The sequence below is a fragment of the Ursus maritimus genome, unplaced genomic scaffold (genome assembly GCF_017311325.1).
Source record: "Ursus maritimus isolate PB19 unplaced genomic scaffold, ASM1731132v1 scaffold_28, whole genome shotgun sequence".
In the NCBI taxonomy this organism is placed as follows: Eukaryota; Metazoa; Chordata; class Mammalia; order Carnivora; family Ursidae; genus Ursus; species Ursus maritimus.
In genome coordinates, this window is record NW_024425341.1 from 11,584,852 (window position 1) to 11,601,328 (window position 16,477).

The following is a 16,477-nucleotide window of genomic DNA, read 5'->3' on the forward strand; positions in this document are numbered from 1 at the left end:
AACAGCATATCGCTCTGGAAATCCAGGTTTAATAATGAAATATCTGTCTTAAGTGGTATGCGGTGTGTTCAGTAGCCATGTTTTTTTATTAGATCTTTTTGGAGTACAGTATTTTATTATGGGTAACTTTTTCAGAGTCTCTTCAGCTGGCTAAATGAAGGCCTAAGTTTTAGGATTTGAATAATTTCATTCTTTAGTGCTCATTCTACCCCATCAGCCAGAAGGGTTACCAGATAGCAGCTGAAGGGCTCTGTTTACTTATTTAAGAAAAACTTGTATAATGCTTACTGTGTGCCGGGTACTTTTCTGAATGCTTTACCAACAGTCACTTATTTGAGCCTCTTAGCAACCCTATTAGTTAGGTTTCATTATATCTCCCATTTTGTAGCTGGGGAAACTGAGGCTCCATTGGTTCATAAGTTGTCCAAGATCACTCAGATAAAAGATGTTGGAGCTACAATTCAAATCTAGGCAGTCTGGCTCAGGAGTTCGTGTGCTTCAGCTCTGTGCTCTGTGAAGCAGTTCTTTCTCTCAAGGGAAAAACTCCAGTGCAAACAGATTTAATCATGACTGTGAGGTCAGTGTTTGTGATGGACTGACCGCACATCAGTAGCTCTGGAGCCCGTTTACCTTGTTTTGCACCGGCAACTCTGCCGAACTCTTTCAATTGGTGGTTTAAGACGTCACTATGTTTTATTACAAGAGTCATAAACAAAAGCTTACAATTTAAATATGTAAATATCTAGTGAAATACATATATTTCAATGACTCGATTGAGAGATTCTCAATGGCAGGAACTAGGTCATCTTCCTTGACGTCCTTTGACTCCGGTACGCCTTTACCAAAATCCCGTCCTTTCACTATACCTTCGGAGTCGGAATGAAACCTGGAGACCAACTATTCCACACTTTCACTTTATAAATAAGGAAACTGAAGCTCAGAGAGGTCAGTGCTCAAGCCCTCAGCAGCTGGTTTTAAGCAGAAATGGAATTTAAACCACTAGGTTCAATGTAGTGGTATTTTCCTGCCATTATAGTCGTCAAAAAGTTAGAGTGCTGTGGGAATTCAGATTACACATCTAATATGTTATTAAATATTTTAGATTCATTTGTAAAGCATATATTACTTTTGTTAATATAGGTTATTTCTCAGCTTCTCAGACTTCACCCATGTCTTTTTTTCTGACATTTGTTATGTCTTTCATTGTGCCTAGCCAACACGTGTAGTTCTTACTTGTAAGTCCTGCCCAGTGTTTTGAGACCTGCATCCCTTTGCATAAGGGCAAGTAACACAACTTTAATACTGGCTTGATTCGAATGACCACATAAATGGGTTACAGACATAGGTGGCTATCAAATCAAACAAATAATGTCTCTCTGGAGAGGTAGTTCCTGTAGCAGGCTGGGGGATTCTTAGTTGTAGCCTAAATAAATTGAAGGTATTCTGAATTTGGAAATTCCTATGATTGGAAAAGCTGTGATAATCTAAATTTAAAAATGGAGTTTGCTCTTCTACTGGAAGAACACATTATAAGCACTAGGCTTTGCAGTGTTGAAAGCACAGTAACTAGTTTATAAATTACAGGAAGTAGCCAAGTTCAAGTCGATTGTATTCCAAATATTCATCTTTCAGTCATGTAGTATTTTGAGTGCAAATAAGTTTTGGCTGAATGAATTTTCACATAGAAACCGGTTTAGAAAAGTAGGTAGTTATTAAGTAGTGAGCTCACCAAAGCCCTGTTAATAGAAAATGTAGCCTGCGTATATGTCTGTACTCTGTGAACTTCCTGGGCTTGAACCCGTTCGTCTTTTACCCGACGGTAGTTAAGAATAGCAAATATAAATTTAAAATATTTGAATTTCCTGTTTATTGTGTGAGATATGGAATGAGCTATAGATACTTTTTTAAAGATTTTGTCAGCAAGAGAGCGTGCACACAAGCAGGAGGAGGAGCGGGCAGAGGGAAAAGCATGCTCCCCGTGGAGCAAGGAGCCCAGTGCGGGTCTTGATCCCCTGGGATCATGGCCTGAGCCCAAGGTAGACGCTTAACTGACTGAGCCACCCAGGCGTCCCTGAGCTGTAGATATTAAAGTGGAACGTAACTAAGATGTCTTATACTGCAATAAAAGGTAGTGATTGGCTAAACCAAGAAAATTATAATTTGAGTAAAACATACTTCCTTTAAGAGTTGCTTTTTTTTTTCTAGTCTTTTATAATAATGAATCTACCAATTAAAAAATTAATGGGGAAAATGACCAATCTTCTGGTAGGGCTCTAAAATAGAAATGCGTACGAACTATAGAGTTTTACATCCTAGTTTTACCAACTGATGTAAATACCTCGAATAATGCTTATGTAATTATGTGTCAGGTTTTTTTAAGTGTACACTTTAAACTTTGAGATAATTGTAGGTTCATACAGTTAAAAGAAGTAATACAGAGAAATCCTGTGGGCCCTTTGCCTAGTGTCCCTTAATGGTAGCATCTTCTAAAACTAGCACACTATCACAGTCAAGAAATTAACATTGGTAGAATCCACTCATTTTATTTAGATTTCCCCAGTGTTGCTGTGTGTGGTGTTCTGTGTAATTTTATCACGTCTGCGGGTTTGTCTATCCACCACAATTAAGATCTAGAACAGTCCCTTGAGGCTCCTAGGTGGCTCAGTTGGTTAAGCGCCTGACTCTTGATTTCTGCTCAGGTCATGATCTCAGATTCAGCTCCCCCCGCCCCCCTGGATTGGGGGAAGCTATAGAACAGTCCCATTGCCACAAGGATCCCTGTTACTGTCTTTGTACAACCACGTATTCTCCACCATCCTCATTTGTCCCTAACTCAACTCCTCATTCGCTCTTCATCTCTATGATTTCATTTCAGGAATGTCCTATAAAAGGAATCCTGCAGTATGTAATCTTTTGGAATTGTTTTAGTTTTTACTCAGCATAATTCCCTTGATATTTATCCATGTTTTTTGTATTAACAGTTTTTTATTTTATTGCTGAGTGGTATTCCATGGTAGCGGTATACCACAGTTTGTTAACCATTCCCCCATTGCAGGACATCTGGCTTATTGCTAGTGTTTGGTGATTATGAATCAGACATTTCTGATTATTTGTGTACAGATTTTTATGTGAATATATAAACTTCCATTTCTCTGGGATAAGCACTCAAGAGTACAACTGCTAGGTTGTATGGTAATCATATTTTTCGATCAGAAGCTGCCAAACTGTATTCTAGAGTGATTGTACCTTTTTATTTTTACATTCCTGCCAGCAGTGTATATAAGAGATTTGGTTTCTTCACATCCTTTCCAGTGTTGGTATCCTCATTATTTTTTATCATATAAGATGATACAATCCAGTATGGATATTAATCAGGTGGATGACTTAATTGAGTTATGGGTACCAATCAATGTACAATGTAGCTAAAATGTTGTATACAATAAAAAGTAGTGATTTAAAAATTAGAAATGTCCTCAAATGGAGTAAAATACTTTTCCTGTACCTTGAATGATGTTGCTTAAGAAGTTAATTTATACTTTTAATTTTCCCTTAAAAGTAGGTAGGAAGAGGGCAGATGTTATATCCAAATTTACTTAACTATTTAAGGAGTTGAAAACTTACCTAATATCACTTCAACATTTATTACTTTCTCCTTGATTAGAAATCCTTAAATCTTTAGCATATATATATTTTTTTTAATCTCAAGTAGACTGAAGAGAGATTTCGCCTTTCTTCAACTCTTTTCGCATGAGGAGAAAAAGGAGTTGAGGAGGACGCAAGAGCAGCAGGAGGATGGGGTGCTGGCTAGAGTGGGATTTGCTCCTGGCCTCCTGAAGAGCTAGAGAGATGGTAATGAAGGGTCTCCGAGGCACATTTTTAGGACAGTGTGCCCCACGGAAAACACGCATGTCAGTATTCCTTTTACTGTGCAAACGTTTTTCTTTTGCCCACTTTAAGCCTGTATATAACAGTTGCATGATAATATTATCAGTCGCAGCCTCTTAAGATTGCCTTTGGAGCATGAAAATGCATCTTTTGAATGTGGTAAGCCACTTTAAAATTTTCTGAGCCTGTACTCTATGAACCTGGTACCGAACTCTAGGCATTTCACGTCTATTTATTTTATCCCTCCAACAACTCTGAGAAATTACCCCAGAATTTAGCAGCTTAAACAACATTTCACAGTTCGTAAGGATCAAGAGTTTAGAAGAAGCTTTACTAGGTGAATCTAGCTCAGGGTTCCAAGTGGATTTAGTCAAGACATTTTTAGCTGGGGGCTGCGGTCATCTGAAGAATTGACTGGGGCTGGAAGATTTTTCCAAGATGGTTGCCTCACATGGTTTTTGGCGAGAGTCCTCTTAGTTCCTGTCATGTGGACCTCTCCATATTGTTTCTTGAGTATCAGTATGACATAGCAGCTGACCTCTCTCAGAGCAAATGATCCAAGAGGGCCTGCTTCTGCTGAGGAAACCACGGTGCCTTTTTTGACATAGCGTTAGAAGTTACACACTATCACTTCTGCTGGGTTCTGTTCATTAGAAATGAGTCACTAAGTGAAGCCTACCATGATGGGGAGGGGAATTAAACCACCTTTTGAAGGGAAGAGTCCAGAAAATTTCGTGGACATATTTAAAAACTTCCACAAGTAGGTGCCTTTGTTGTCTCCATTTCCCAGATGAGGAAACTTCTGAATGGAGCGGTTAAGGGACTTGTCCAGGGTTCATTTGCAGAGCAGGGGGATTTGAGCCCCAGCAGCCTGATTGCACATGAATGCCTATTTATTTTTACTACGTATCCTTTTACCTGTTTTGAGTACCTACCTCTTGAATGCATATAAAAAGTCACAGTGACTTTATTTCTTCATACTCATCCATATCGGGATATTCATAAATTATATGGCTGTCTCATATGCCTCAGTCCTAGTACTGTGACTCAGTTTTTACATTCACTCGTTTAGTTCGTTGTACAGACACGTAGCACCTACTGCTGTGTACTAGGATGCTCACCACTAGTCATGGGGAGGAGCATTCGGTTTGAGAGTGAGCTGACCTGCCATCGAAGAATTTGAAAGTGTATATTGGGGCATCTCCCACAGCTAAATATTGGGAAGCAAACCTTTTCACCACAGCTTTCTAGTTATGTTAGAACTGTGGTGCACTGTTGATGGTTATTCAGAATACATTGCAGGGGTGTCTAGGTGGCTCAGTCAGTTAAGTGTCTGCCTTTGGCTCAGGTCACGATCCCAGGGTCCTGGGGCTGAGCCCCATGCTGAGCTCCCTGCTCAGCGGGGAGTCTGCTTCTCTCTGCCCCCCTGCTCCCACCCCCAGCACTCTCTCTCTCTCAAGTAAAATCTTAAAAAAATAGACATTGCAAACTGAAGTTTGCAGTGGGATCAAGTTCCTCCAAATAAACTTTATCCACTGTTACCGTCAAACACACATACTTTCGAGCCCTGGACGGTGTTGGGACCATAATCTGCCAATGAGTAAATTTTTTTAAAGGTATTCTATCGGACTATTAAAAATTGTGCTGTTGGGGATAGGTTTTTCTGTGTAGTTGGGAGAGGTGGAATGACTTTTTTTCTTATTTTTGAAGCAGATCTTTTCAATCACCCAGACTATGCAGAAGGAGAAAGAAAAGGCTCGAGATTTTGATAAGCTCTTTTTCTGCTTGTATTTCATTTTGTCAGTGCGTGGAAAAGTGTGTGTGGATAGCCCAGATATTCTCCTGGACGCTCAACTGCAGGGTACTCTATAGGATTAAAATCCTCAGGGCAAGTGCACTTTAGGGGATTAGAGTGCAAACTTCTGTTTACAATACACGGCATTAGTGAATACATTTAAGAATCTTCATGTTTTAGCAATTCAGGCAGCGTAGTGGAAGAGTAGGATTCCATGGGCTCTCCAGGGTTGAAACAGGAAGCCATCAAAAGTTAACGGAAGGGGCTAAGGAAAAAGAAGGAAAGAAGGGTAGATAAGGATAGGACTAGAGTTAGGCGGGTAAAATGTCCTGCTTTTCTAAGGAGCTTCTTACTGAACTCTAAGAACTTGACAACCGTAAACTGCGTTTGACAGCACTCGGTGAACTTCTTAATAATGAGGTTAAGTTCTCACACGCGCACGTCTCTGCATCTAGTTTTCTTTTCTTTTTTTTTTAAAGATTTTATTTATTTGACAGAGATAGAGACAGCCAGCGAGAGAGAGAACACAAGCAGGGGGAGTGGGGGAGGAAGAAGCAGGCTCATAGCAGAGGAGCCTGATGTGGGGCTCGATCCCGTAACGCCAGGATCACGCCCTGAGCCGAAGGCAGACGCTTAACCACTGTGCCACCCAGGCGCCCCTGCATCTAGTTTTCTGTGTAGGCCAGTTCAAACCCTAAATTCCTGATTTGCCTCTGGTACCCACCTCCCTTTGTGTCCGACAGCACTAAGGAAATTTCTTAATGAGGTTGAGGGCTCACATGTACGGACACATCTGCTGCCTATTCTTCACTGGTTCAAACCCTAGAAATTCTCAATTTGTCTGTTACCTTTTAGATGTTAGCAGGCCTGAGGGATGCCTAGGTTGGACTTTGGTCTTGCGCAGTTCTGTGAAACTGGGAGATTATGAGACCATCTGATTATAGATGGACATTGGGTTGGGCCAGGATAGCTCAACGACCATAGTGGTGTGGTGTCCCCAGTGCTGATTTGCTGTCCTTATTTCCTGTGCGTGTTCTGAGCCCTGCGCATACGAGTTTATGGAACCATGGTGGTTCCTACGGGAAACTTTCAGATCACTTCGGCAAAGGCACCCTGGTTTCCAGGGGCCCTAAATAAGAGTATAAATTTGATTATCCCACAGAGCGTGATATTCTGCAACTGGGTATCACTTAGGGTAAACAGTAGTTAGATCCCTCAGAACTCGGAAGGCCTACTTGTGGATAATTATGTTTTAGATGATCAATCTGAAACCAAAACCTGGGAGTTCAGAACAACCTAGTGACCCTTTTAACCTATGGTTAGTCAGTACTCGGTGTCTGTAGCAACCTGGCCGCCTGAATCAAAACACACCTTTCCTGGGCTGGAAATGGAGTGCGTCTTTAAGTCCAGTAGGTGGCCAGGAGAATGAAACTTGACCACCGATTCCATCTTGAAATCAATGCCAGCAAGAAGCTGGAGCTTGACCAAAGGCTGGTCAGTTTCTCTTGCGCAGCGACCAGGATTAAACTCCTGGCAGACCATTTTTATAATTGTGGTAATGCGTTTTCACAGTGGCAAGACATGAGTGCAGAATCACAGCAGGCCAGCAAAGCCTTCTTTGGAAATGAGTTGATGGGCTGTCCTCAGCGGGGTTCATTGTTGCAGTTTGGTGTTTCAGGTGATGCTTACAGAATAAGAAAGAACAAAATCCACCGATACTTTATTTAAAAAGAGTAAAATAATCAGGGTATAAAACTTACAGGGCTGTGACCCACCCCTACCCCACCCCCACTGCCTTTTGTGTTACAACCACCCAGCTAGGGGATTTATGCTGCCACAGATATGTGGAGCTCTTGAGCCTTTCTGTCCATGAAGCCAAGCTTGTATTACGTGGGCTCAGAAGAAAGGTGGCACTTCCTTTGGGGCGGACAGTGCGTGATCCCTCTGTTCTTGTCTCAGTGGGGAGTAGGGTGGTCACAAAGCGAGAAGACCTCTTTGAAACCATGATGGTCCTGCTCCTAGGGCCTTAATTTAGAGTCATGGATGCCTGTTTTTGGTTAGGTTTTATTTCTGACGTAAGTACAGAGAAACACGGATTCCTAGTCAGAATTGAAATGTGAAGCAAATTAAATGAATATATACTTCTGCTAGGTCAAGCTAGTTCCTGTGGAGCAACAGGCAGAAAAACAGAGTCTCTAAGGACAAAAGGATAGGCTGGACCCAGGGTTCATACTTTCAAATGAGGGCAATCTATTTGGACTTGTGTTCTTTTTTTTTTTTTTTTAAAGAAATGGTTTATGCTCATGAATATTTAAATACTTACACGTATAAATATATAAAATGAAAGTTCTCTAATACCATCTTCCCTCCCTGCTATTAACATAAGAGTAATTTAGTAAACATTCTTTCAATACCCCCCCTTTTTTTTTAGTATGTATTAACTTATAAAACCACTTGAAAGAATTAAACTGGGATGGCCAAATTCTGGTGTTTGCTTAATAGTCAGGAGCCTTGTTTTCAATCAGTAGACACGGATGTCTACTTGCCATTTTAAATGTGCAAAAGTAGTGAGTTTTCAAAAAACTGGATTACTCAGCATAGTTGTTGATTTTGGACTTATTCATACCAAGTATGTTTAAGTCATTATGAATTGAAATGTGAGTGATTCTACTGGTAACTGTATTTTGATCATTCTTTCCATGTTAATGAGTGTACAGTCCTTAATTTTTTTGTGATGTGTTTGTCTTTCGGTCTGCGTGAATTTCAGTCTTTGTTTTTCTCCCTGGATTCTGATAGTTTCTTCTTTCTTTTTCTTCTAAATTTCTGTGTCCTATAATGTTAACTTTTTCTGCCTTTTTTGTCATGTGAGTGTTTACCATTTGGAGTTGTAGCCGTACCAATACGGTGGAGCCTGGGAAACTTGGTTGCCTCATTTTGTTTGCCGTGTTGTCCCGGAGGTGTTGCCATGCAAATACTGTCTCCCATGAGCACACAGTGTTACTTAGCAGATTTCAAAAGTAATTCGAGAGAGATTTATAGACTACCTACCCTCTGCCTAAGACTGTGCTTACACAGTACCAAATAAGAGACTTCAAACTCTGAAACAGTCTTTGAAAGATCTTATCTGTAAATACACTGTGTGATTCAAAGAATGGTCACTCCAAAAGAACGACTTAAACATATAGCACATTTGAAAGCTGCTTTTGGAGTTTACATTTATTTATAGGTTTAAGAATGTGGGTGGATGGAGAGAAAGCTAGCAGAGGATAGATTATCATAGAAGCACCTCCATGGGCTTTTATTCATTAGAATGTTTTAAATGAGTCACTCACATAGTTATTCATGAGTCATTAAAACATGAGAAATAGCCTTTCCCAATCCTGTGAATTTGAGATGAACCTCAGGAGGTTAGCTCAGAGCAGCTAGAAGTGATCTGCAACATCTTTTTATAAACAACTAAAACATACACAGAAAATGCCCGTAGGCCCATAGTCTTTGGACACTATGGGGTCTAGCAGATGTGGCCACTCGCTGAAAAGTGTGGTTATTCTCTGCTGAAATTAAGCATGTGTCATTTGGTTTCTGTTTTCACGTCTAGATTACCTGCAAGATAATGCGTGTTCTTTGTTAAAGGTAAGATCGTTCTGGGGCACCCGGGTGGCTCATTCGGGTGAGCATCTCTCGGTTTTGGCTCAGGTTGTGGGATGGAGCCCCATGTCCGGCTCCGTGCTCAGGGCAGAGTCAGCTTGGGATTCTGCCCCTCTCCCTGATCGCATGTGCGTGTGTGCGCGCTCTTTCAAATAAAATGGCTAAGTAAAATCTTTTTAGAAAGAAAGGACGAAAAGGTAGGACCTTTCATTTCAAGGCCTATTTTGACCTTTCTAGCCAGGAAAACTCAAGACTGACATAATGACTTGACTTAGAGTTTATTAAACTAGAGGTCAGTCACTGAGGGGCGCCTGGCTGGCTCAGTCAGTAGAGCATGTGATTCTTGTCTCAGGGTTATGAGTTCGAGCCCCATATTAGGTATAGAGATTACTTCAAAAATAAATAAAAATCTTTTAAAAAGTCGCTGAAATGTGCCTTGACTTTCTCGGTGGGAACTGGCAGTGCCACTGAAGAAACACATGGTTAGTTTTATCCAAAATATAACTGTGGCCTCCGTAGGGAATGCCAGCTAAATGGCTGAGCAAAGAAGGCTCCTTGCTCTTACTGTCCAGCGCAGGAGATCTCCCTTGGAATTTATTCTTTCAGTTCTGTTGTAAAAATAAAGTTGGAGGTACATCCACAGAATCCATTAGAGTCCCTTTGGGATAGAGCTGTCAGCAGCTTCATGTCTTGATCTTCTATGAGGCATGTTGTGTCCTTGACTAAGAGATGTGTTTCCCGGTGTGTCTGATAAAGTAAGCATCTGTGATGCTACAGGCAGAGTGCCAGGCACATCTGTGTCCGTAGACGCTGCTCGTAAATTAAGGGCTGCCCTGGACAGTGACTGACCTGCCACAAAGTTCACTGGGTGTCATTCATTTGTTGTTTGGGGGGACATTTTTTTTCCTGAGTATCTGATCATTTATTTAGCGCTCTCAAACTTTTCTCTCGCTGTTGGCTGCTTTGTGAACGCACTAAGCTTTCTGTTAACGTAGAAGGTCCTTTACGTCCTGTCTCCTTCACTGACAAACCTCACTGCAAGCAAGAATCCCGTTTTACCTTCGTGATTTCCAGAGACACAGCAAAGACAAAACCCACAAGTGTTTCTCCGTTTAATGGCTAAGATAAAAAGTGTGGCGGTGAGAAAAGTGGGGAAACTAAGCTGTTTTCAAATGTCCCCGAGGTCTAGGTCCCAGTCACTATAGAAAAGCATGAATTAGATATTCAGGAAGAGAGTTTTTTTCCATATATTATCCATGATTTTTTTTAAAGATTTTATTTATTTTTTTGACAGAGAGAGACAGCAAGAGAGGGGGAACACAAGCAGGGGGAGTGGGAGAGGGAGAAGCAGGCTTCCCAGTGGAGCAGGGAGCCTGATGCGGGGCTCGATACCAGGACTATGGGATCATGCCCTGAGCCGAAGGCAGATACTTAACTACTGAGCCACCCAGGAGCCGCCATGATTTTTTTTTTTAACTTAATGGAATTTCCTAGTCTGAGGAAGTCTAGAAAGGATTCAAAGCTCATAGATTCCAATCACTTGGATTTAAGTGACCTTTAGTTGTATTCATAAATACATAAATATTTAAAAATTATTTCTCCTCGTCAGTTTGCTCTGTCAGAGGAGAGACTATCTCTTCGTTGAGAGATGAGAGATCCTGGCAGGTTTTTGAGACTGTGAGATTTCATTAGATTATGGAAAGTGTAACTCATGTCCCTGTAAATAAAATGCCAGACATTTTAGTTGGCTCCAGTTTGATGGACAAAACAGTTGCTTTGAGCCTCTTGTCATTGTGGGTGAGTGGCAAACTTAGGGCTAATGGGAATTCCATTTTTTTTCATGTATAATAATTTGAGATACTAAAATAAGAATGAATCCCTTCTAATTCTGAAAATATTAAAAGTTTCCTCCATAAACTTTAAAGTTTTTATTGAAGTAAATATTGATATTGCTTATAGTTTCCTAAAGAAAACAATAAAAAAAGTTTTCAATCTAACAAAATAAAGTAATATATGCATATTATAGAAAAAACGCAAATAAGCAAATGAACATTAAAATCACTTCGCCACTCGGGGTAAATCATATAAATATAACCATTTTGGTGTCTATGTCCTGCAAAGGTGTGTTAGCCCTCTCAATACATGTGTGTGTTGGTATTTTACAGAATAAAATCGAACTTTTTCCTTGATTAGAATTTTTTCTTGAACATAATTTTTATTGGTTGCATAATACATTTTATTGACGTGTATGAACCTTAATTTATATCAAGTAATATTTTGTTGATAACCCCCCAGGGTTCTATTGTATTTTGTTGGTAAATTGTTTGACTTGCAAGTTTGTGGAGTTTTTTTCTTTAGCACAATACTATAAATGGTATTTTGTTTTCTCAGTTAACTCCCTGAATTTTAATTGATACCTGTTACATAGCTAAGCTTCCCAGGGCTTAAACCATAGTATCTGCTTATTGCATTATTTCCTGGGAAATCTCTGTAATCCAGTCAGCACCTGGCATAGTGTCAGAAATATTGGGTACTCAGCAAAATCTGAATGAATGGGAGCTGGGATTCCCTCTCTACTCAGGTTGTCCTGGTTAGAGCGGCCAAGGACGGGTGGTGTTTACTTTTTTGGACTGTGGGAAGAGAGTTGTGGATGGCAGGGAGGGCACACTGGATAGCAGGATTCCTTCATCAGCTATGTCTTTGGCACTTGTCCATAATTTGGCTTTGGCTTTGGTAAAACAAAATCTCTGGAAAAAGAGTCTTTATCACTGGCAAAGCTGAGGGAGATGGGAGAAAGCAAAAGATACATTCAACAACAAATGTGACCTAATGGACATTTGTAAAAACATACTCTCCAAGAGCAACAGAATACACATTTGTTTTTAAGTGCACACAGAGCATTTATCGAGTTCTGGGCCTGAAAACAAGGAATTGAAGGGCAGTTATTTTTTTGTTTGTTTTTTTGTTTTTTTTTTTTTTTTAAGTTCAGCATATACCTACCATATCATTCAGCCCTTCCACTCCTAGGTATTTAACCAAGAAGAAAGAAAACATACATCCATACAAAGAGTTGTGCAAATTGATACATGAATGCTCCTAGCCATTTTATTTGTAAAAGCCAAAAACTAGAAATAACCCGAATTTCCCGTCAAATGAATGGATAAACAAAGTCTGGTGTATCAGTACAACAGAAGACTACTCATTAATAAAAAGGAATAGACCATTAATACATGCAACAGTAGGGGCGCCTGGGTGGCACAGCGGTTAAGTGTCTGCCTTCGGCTCAGGGCGTGATCCCGGCGTTATGGGATCGAGCCCCACATCAGGCTCCTCTGCTATGAGCCTGCTTCTTCCTCTCCCACTCCCCCTGCTTGTGTTCCCTTTCTCACTGGCTGTCTCTATCTCTGTCGAATAAATAAATAAAATCTTAAAAAAAAAAAATACATGCAACAGTGATGAATCTCAAAATAAGTTATGCAAAAGTCAAAAAGCCAGACAAAAAGGATACATACTTTATGGCTCCATTTGTATAAACCTTTAGAACATATATACTAATTAATAATGGCAGAAGGCCGATCAGTGATTGCCTGGGGATGCGGACGGAAGAACGAGGGTGGCAGGAACCTTTTGGAAGTGGGAGATAGGTTTATTATCTTGATTGTCATGGTGGTTTCACAGGTTATACGTATGTCAAAACTTTAACAAATTGTAATCAAAAAGTACGGCATATTATACAGTTGACCCTTGATCCATGTGGGGGCTAGAAGGCACTGATCCCCTGAACAGTCAAAAATCCACATACAACTTTTGACTCCCTTAATGCTTAACTCCTAATAGCCTACTGTTGACTGGAAGCCTGACCTGTAACATAAACACTTGATTAGCATATTTTGTATATTGTATGTATTACATACAATATTCTTAAAATAAGCTGGAGAAATGTTATTAAGAAAATCATAAGGAAGAGAAAATACATCTACAGTACTATACTGTATTTATTGGGGGAAAATCTGCCTGTAAATGGACCCACATAGTTCAAACCTGTGTTCACAGGTCAACTATATATCAATTCTAGCACAATAAAGCTATCTAAACTATGGATAACAATAAAATAAGGCCTTCGTGATTCTGAGGCTGTTTACATCATCATAATGTTGATTATACACCTACAGGCAAAGTGGCATGACCTTTTACTGTATGCTGCATCAGTAAAAGGGCCTTGCGTGCTGATTTGTGCTTCTTCACAACCAGAATCAATGGAAAGCATTAGGGTTCTAGAAGGTCTCCCTTTTCACACTGAGGAAAACTCTGGATTTATAGACGGTTAACAATTGAGAGTTTTTCTTTAAGTAGCAACATGATATCTAATGAGGAACTCAATCATGTTATATCAGCCAGAGAAGAGAAGAGGAATAGAAAATGTGGGGGTGAAGTCAAACTCCTAGAAACAGAGTAGAATGGTGGTTACCAGGGGACCAGGGTGGAGGAAAGGAGATGTTGGTCAAAGATCACAAATTTCCAGTTAGAAGTTGAGTAAGCTATGGGGATCTAACGCACAGCGGTGTGGTTATAGGTAGCAATACTGTATTATATATACTCAGAAGTCACTGAGAGTAGATCTTAAATGTTCTCACCACAAAAAAGTGGTTAATTATGAGACACAGCGAAGGCAGTAGCTGACACTATGTGGTAATCATTTTGCAATATGTAACGTAGTGAATCACTACATCATACATCTTAAACTTACACAATGTTGTGTGTCCATTATATTACAAAGTTTGGGGGGAGGTTATAAAACTTGACTGAAGGCACACAAAACTAAAATAAGTAGAAAGAAAACATGGTGGTGATAATTCAGTGATTTCTCCTTGCCTCTTGAATGAAGACCAGATCTCTGAGCCAGTGACTTGCGATGTCTCCTGTGGTCGGATCCTCAGCTGCTTGTTCGGTTTTGGCTTCCCCTTCTCCCAGAATCCACCGTGCTATTGCCTCCTTCACTGCCTTGGTTAATGCTTTTCTGTGCCTCTGAGTTTTTTCCATTTCCCCTCACCTTCTAGATCCATGTGGTGGAATTTTACCTATCCTTTAAGTTCCCAATCAAATGCTAACATGTTTTCTCTGATCCTCCCAAATGGAAGTATGTCATCTGTGTTCTCTATTTTAGTAGACACTAATCCCATAATTTGTATCTTAGGCCTTATGGGTATAGGTCAGTGAGGTCTTCCTGCTGTTTTTGGAACGGAGCAGATGAAGTACATTTTGGCTGCTATTTGGGTGTGTTAGGAATACTTTTTTTTTTTTTTTTTACATGTATTAAAATTATCAGGGTGCCTGGCTGGCTCAGTAGAGCATGTGACTCTTGATCTCAGGGTTGTAAATTTAAGCCCCACGTTGGGTGTAGAGATTACTTAAAATACTTTAAAAAATTACTGTAATTATTAATGCCAATGAGGGAGGCAAGGACAAAACAAGCAGGAAAAAGCGAAAATTGTTCTGATTTTATTTTGAACCATGTTCTGTGTTCATTTGATTTAGAGCAGAGAAGTGGTAGATTTACTGTTCTCGTGACTTTTTCTCTTAAGCTGATATTTTAACTATGTAGGCCTTCTCTTCCCTTCATAGTGTCAGAACCAGGTATTGGCTAAGTGGGAAGGGAGAAATCAGTTTGTAAATTTAAATCAGCTAGAGGTAATTCACTCTGAGTAATCCCGTAGAAATATCCAAGAGCTGGTCTAATAGTGTCTTAACATGAGAGTGTTCATCGGGTTACGGAAAGAACACGAATTAGGTAGGCTTTGTGAAATACATAAAGACATGTATTTTTGAGATTACAAGGGAGAGCTGTTGTCCAGATTGTACAGTCTCATGACCACTTCTCATTTATTTTCCAGGTCCGGACCCTATTTGTCAGTGGTCTTCCTCTGGATATCAAACCTCGGGAGCTCTATCTGCTTTTCAGACCATTTAAGGTACCTTTTCTTTTTCAGAAATTATAAAAGGAGATAAAAAGTGTGTGCATAAATAAGCCTCATGGGGGCTTTTTGCAGGAAGAAATGATATGTTTGAGAAGGCATCTTATAACGTCTTATAAAGTGACTTTTCTTTCTTTCTTTTTTTTTTTTTAAGGATAGTTAGGAAAGGAGACTTAACAACTCAGTTCTAGTATTTGGTCTCAGGAAAGACTGAAATTCCCTTTTGTCCTCCCCAACAGCTAATCTAGAAAAGTCTCTTTTCTTACTAATAATGGGGATATGCGTCTGGTTCTGTTTAGAACGGTTTAGTGTCCTCCCTGTTTATCATTTGCCAGTTGGGAGTATTCTTCTGAGTACAGCTCACTAAAAATACTATTAATTACTGTTATTTATATTTCCAGTGAAATAACATAAGTCAAGGCCTATTTCTGCAAGGTTTCTTATTAGTTGAAATATTGTTAATACGATTCTTTGGGTACATAGTAAGTTAATTACATTTCCGTGAACTAGACTAAAAACCTAACCACCATTACTTAACAGGAAATTGGACTAAAGCTGAAATAGCCACGCTGCCAAGGAGAAACCTTGAAGGCTAACCTGTAGAGGATAAGAGAAAACTGGTACTGGGGGGATTTGGGGCTGGAGGCCTAGGCCCCCAAGGAGAACACCTGGAAGGCATGCTAAATTCAGGGCTTGTGTCTGGTCCCTGAGAACATGGTAGAAGCAATGCCTGGCCAGGGGCACACTTACAATTAGGTGGCAGACCATCTTGATTAATGATTAAAGATCCATCCTGTTGAAGCAGGACCCGAGCCACAGAGGCAAGACAGTTTGAGGGACAGGATCTAGCCTTTCAAGGAGAGGGAGAGAGTAAGATGTGACAGCTGAAAACAGCTGGGTAGGAAAGGAAGAAAGAAAGTGGAAGGGGCAGCCAGTTAAAAGCCAGCAAAGCTAAGAGTCTAGCTTATGTGCCAGGAAGGCACCATGTAATAATAGGTCTGAGTGTGTTCTAACAGCCGTCCCCTTGCTGTAACAATGATGACAGTACAGAGGGAAACAGAAGGGTTAGACATGAGGTCAGCTGAGAGGAAGTGGGAAAGAAAGAAGATGTTGGGGGTGAGGGGAGTGTCAGCGTCATAGAATTTCCTGAGTATCTTCTGCAGGGTTGCCATTTTTA

At 40.2% G+C, this 16,477-nt stretch overlaps 1 protein-coding gene across 5 annotated transcripts in view; it reads left to right on the plus strand.

Annotated features, from left to right (window-relative positions):
- RBPMS (RNA binding protein, mRNA processing factor) overlaps window positions 1-16,477 on the plus strand; it is a 172,436-nt gene that overhangs the window by 56,580 nt on the left and 99,379 nt on the right. For all 5 annotated transcript variants that reach the window (XM_040643276.1, XM_040643279.1, XM_040643280.1 and 2 more), the window contains exon 2: window positions 15,220-15,297. In XM_040643276.1, the coding sequence (XP_040499210.1) occupies window positions 15,220-15,297 (78 nt within the window). The remainder of the gene's footprint in view (window positions 1-15,219; window positions 15,298-16,477) is intronic.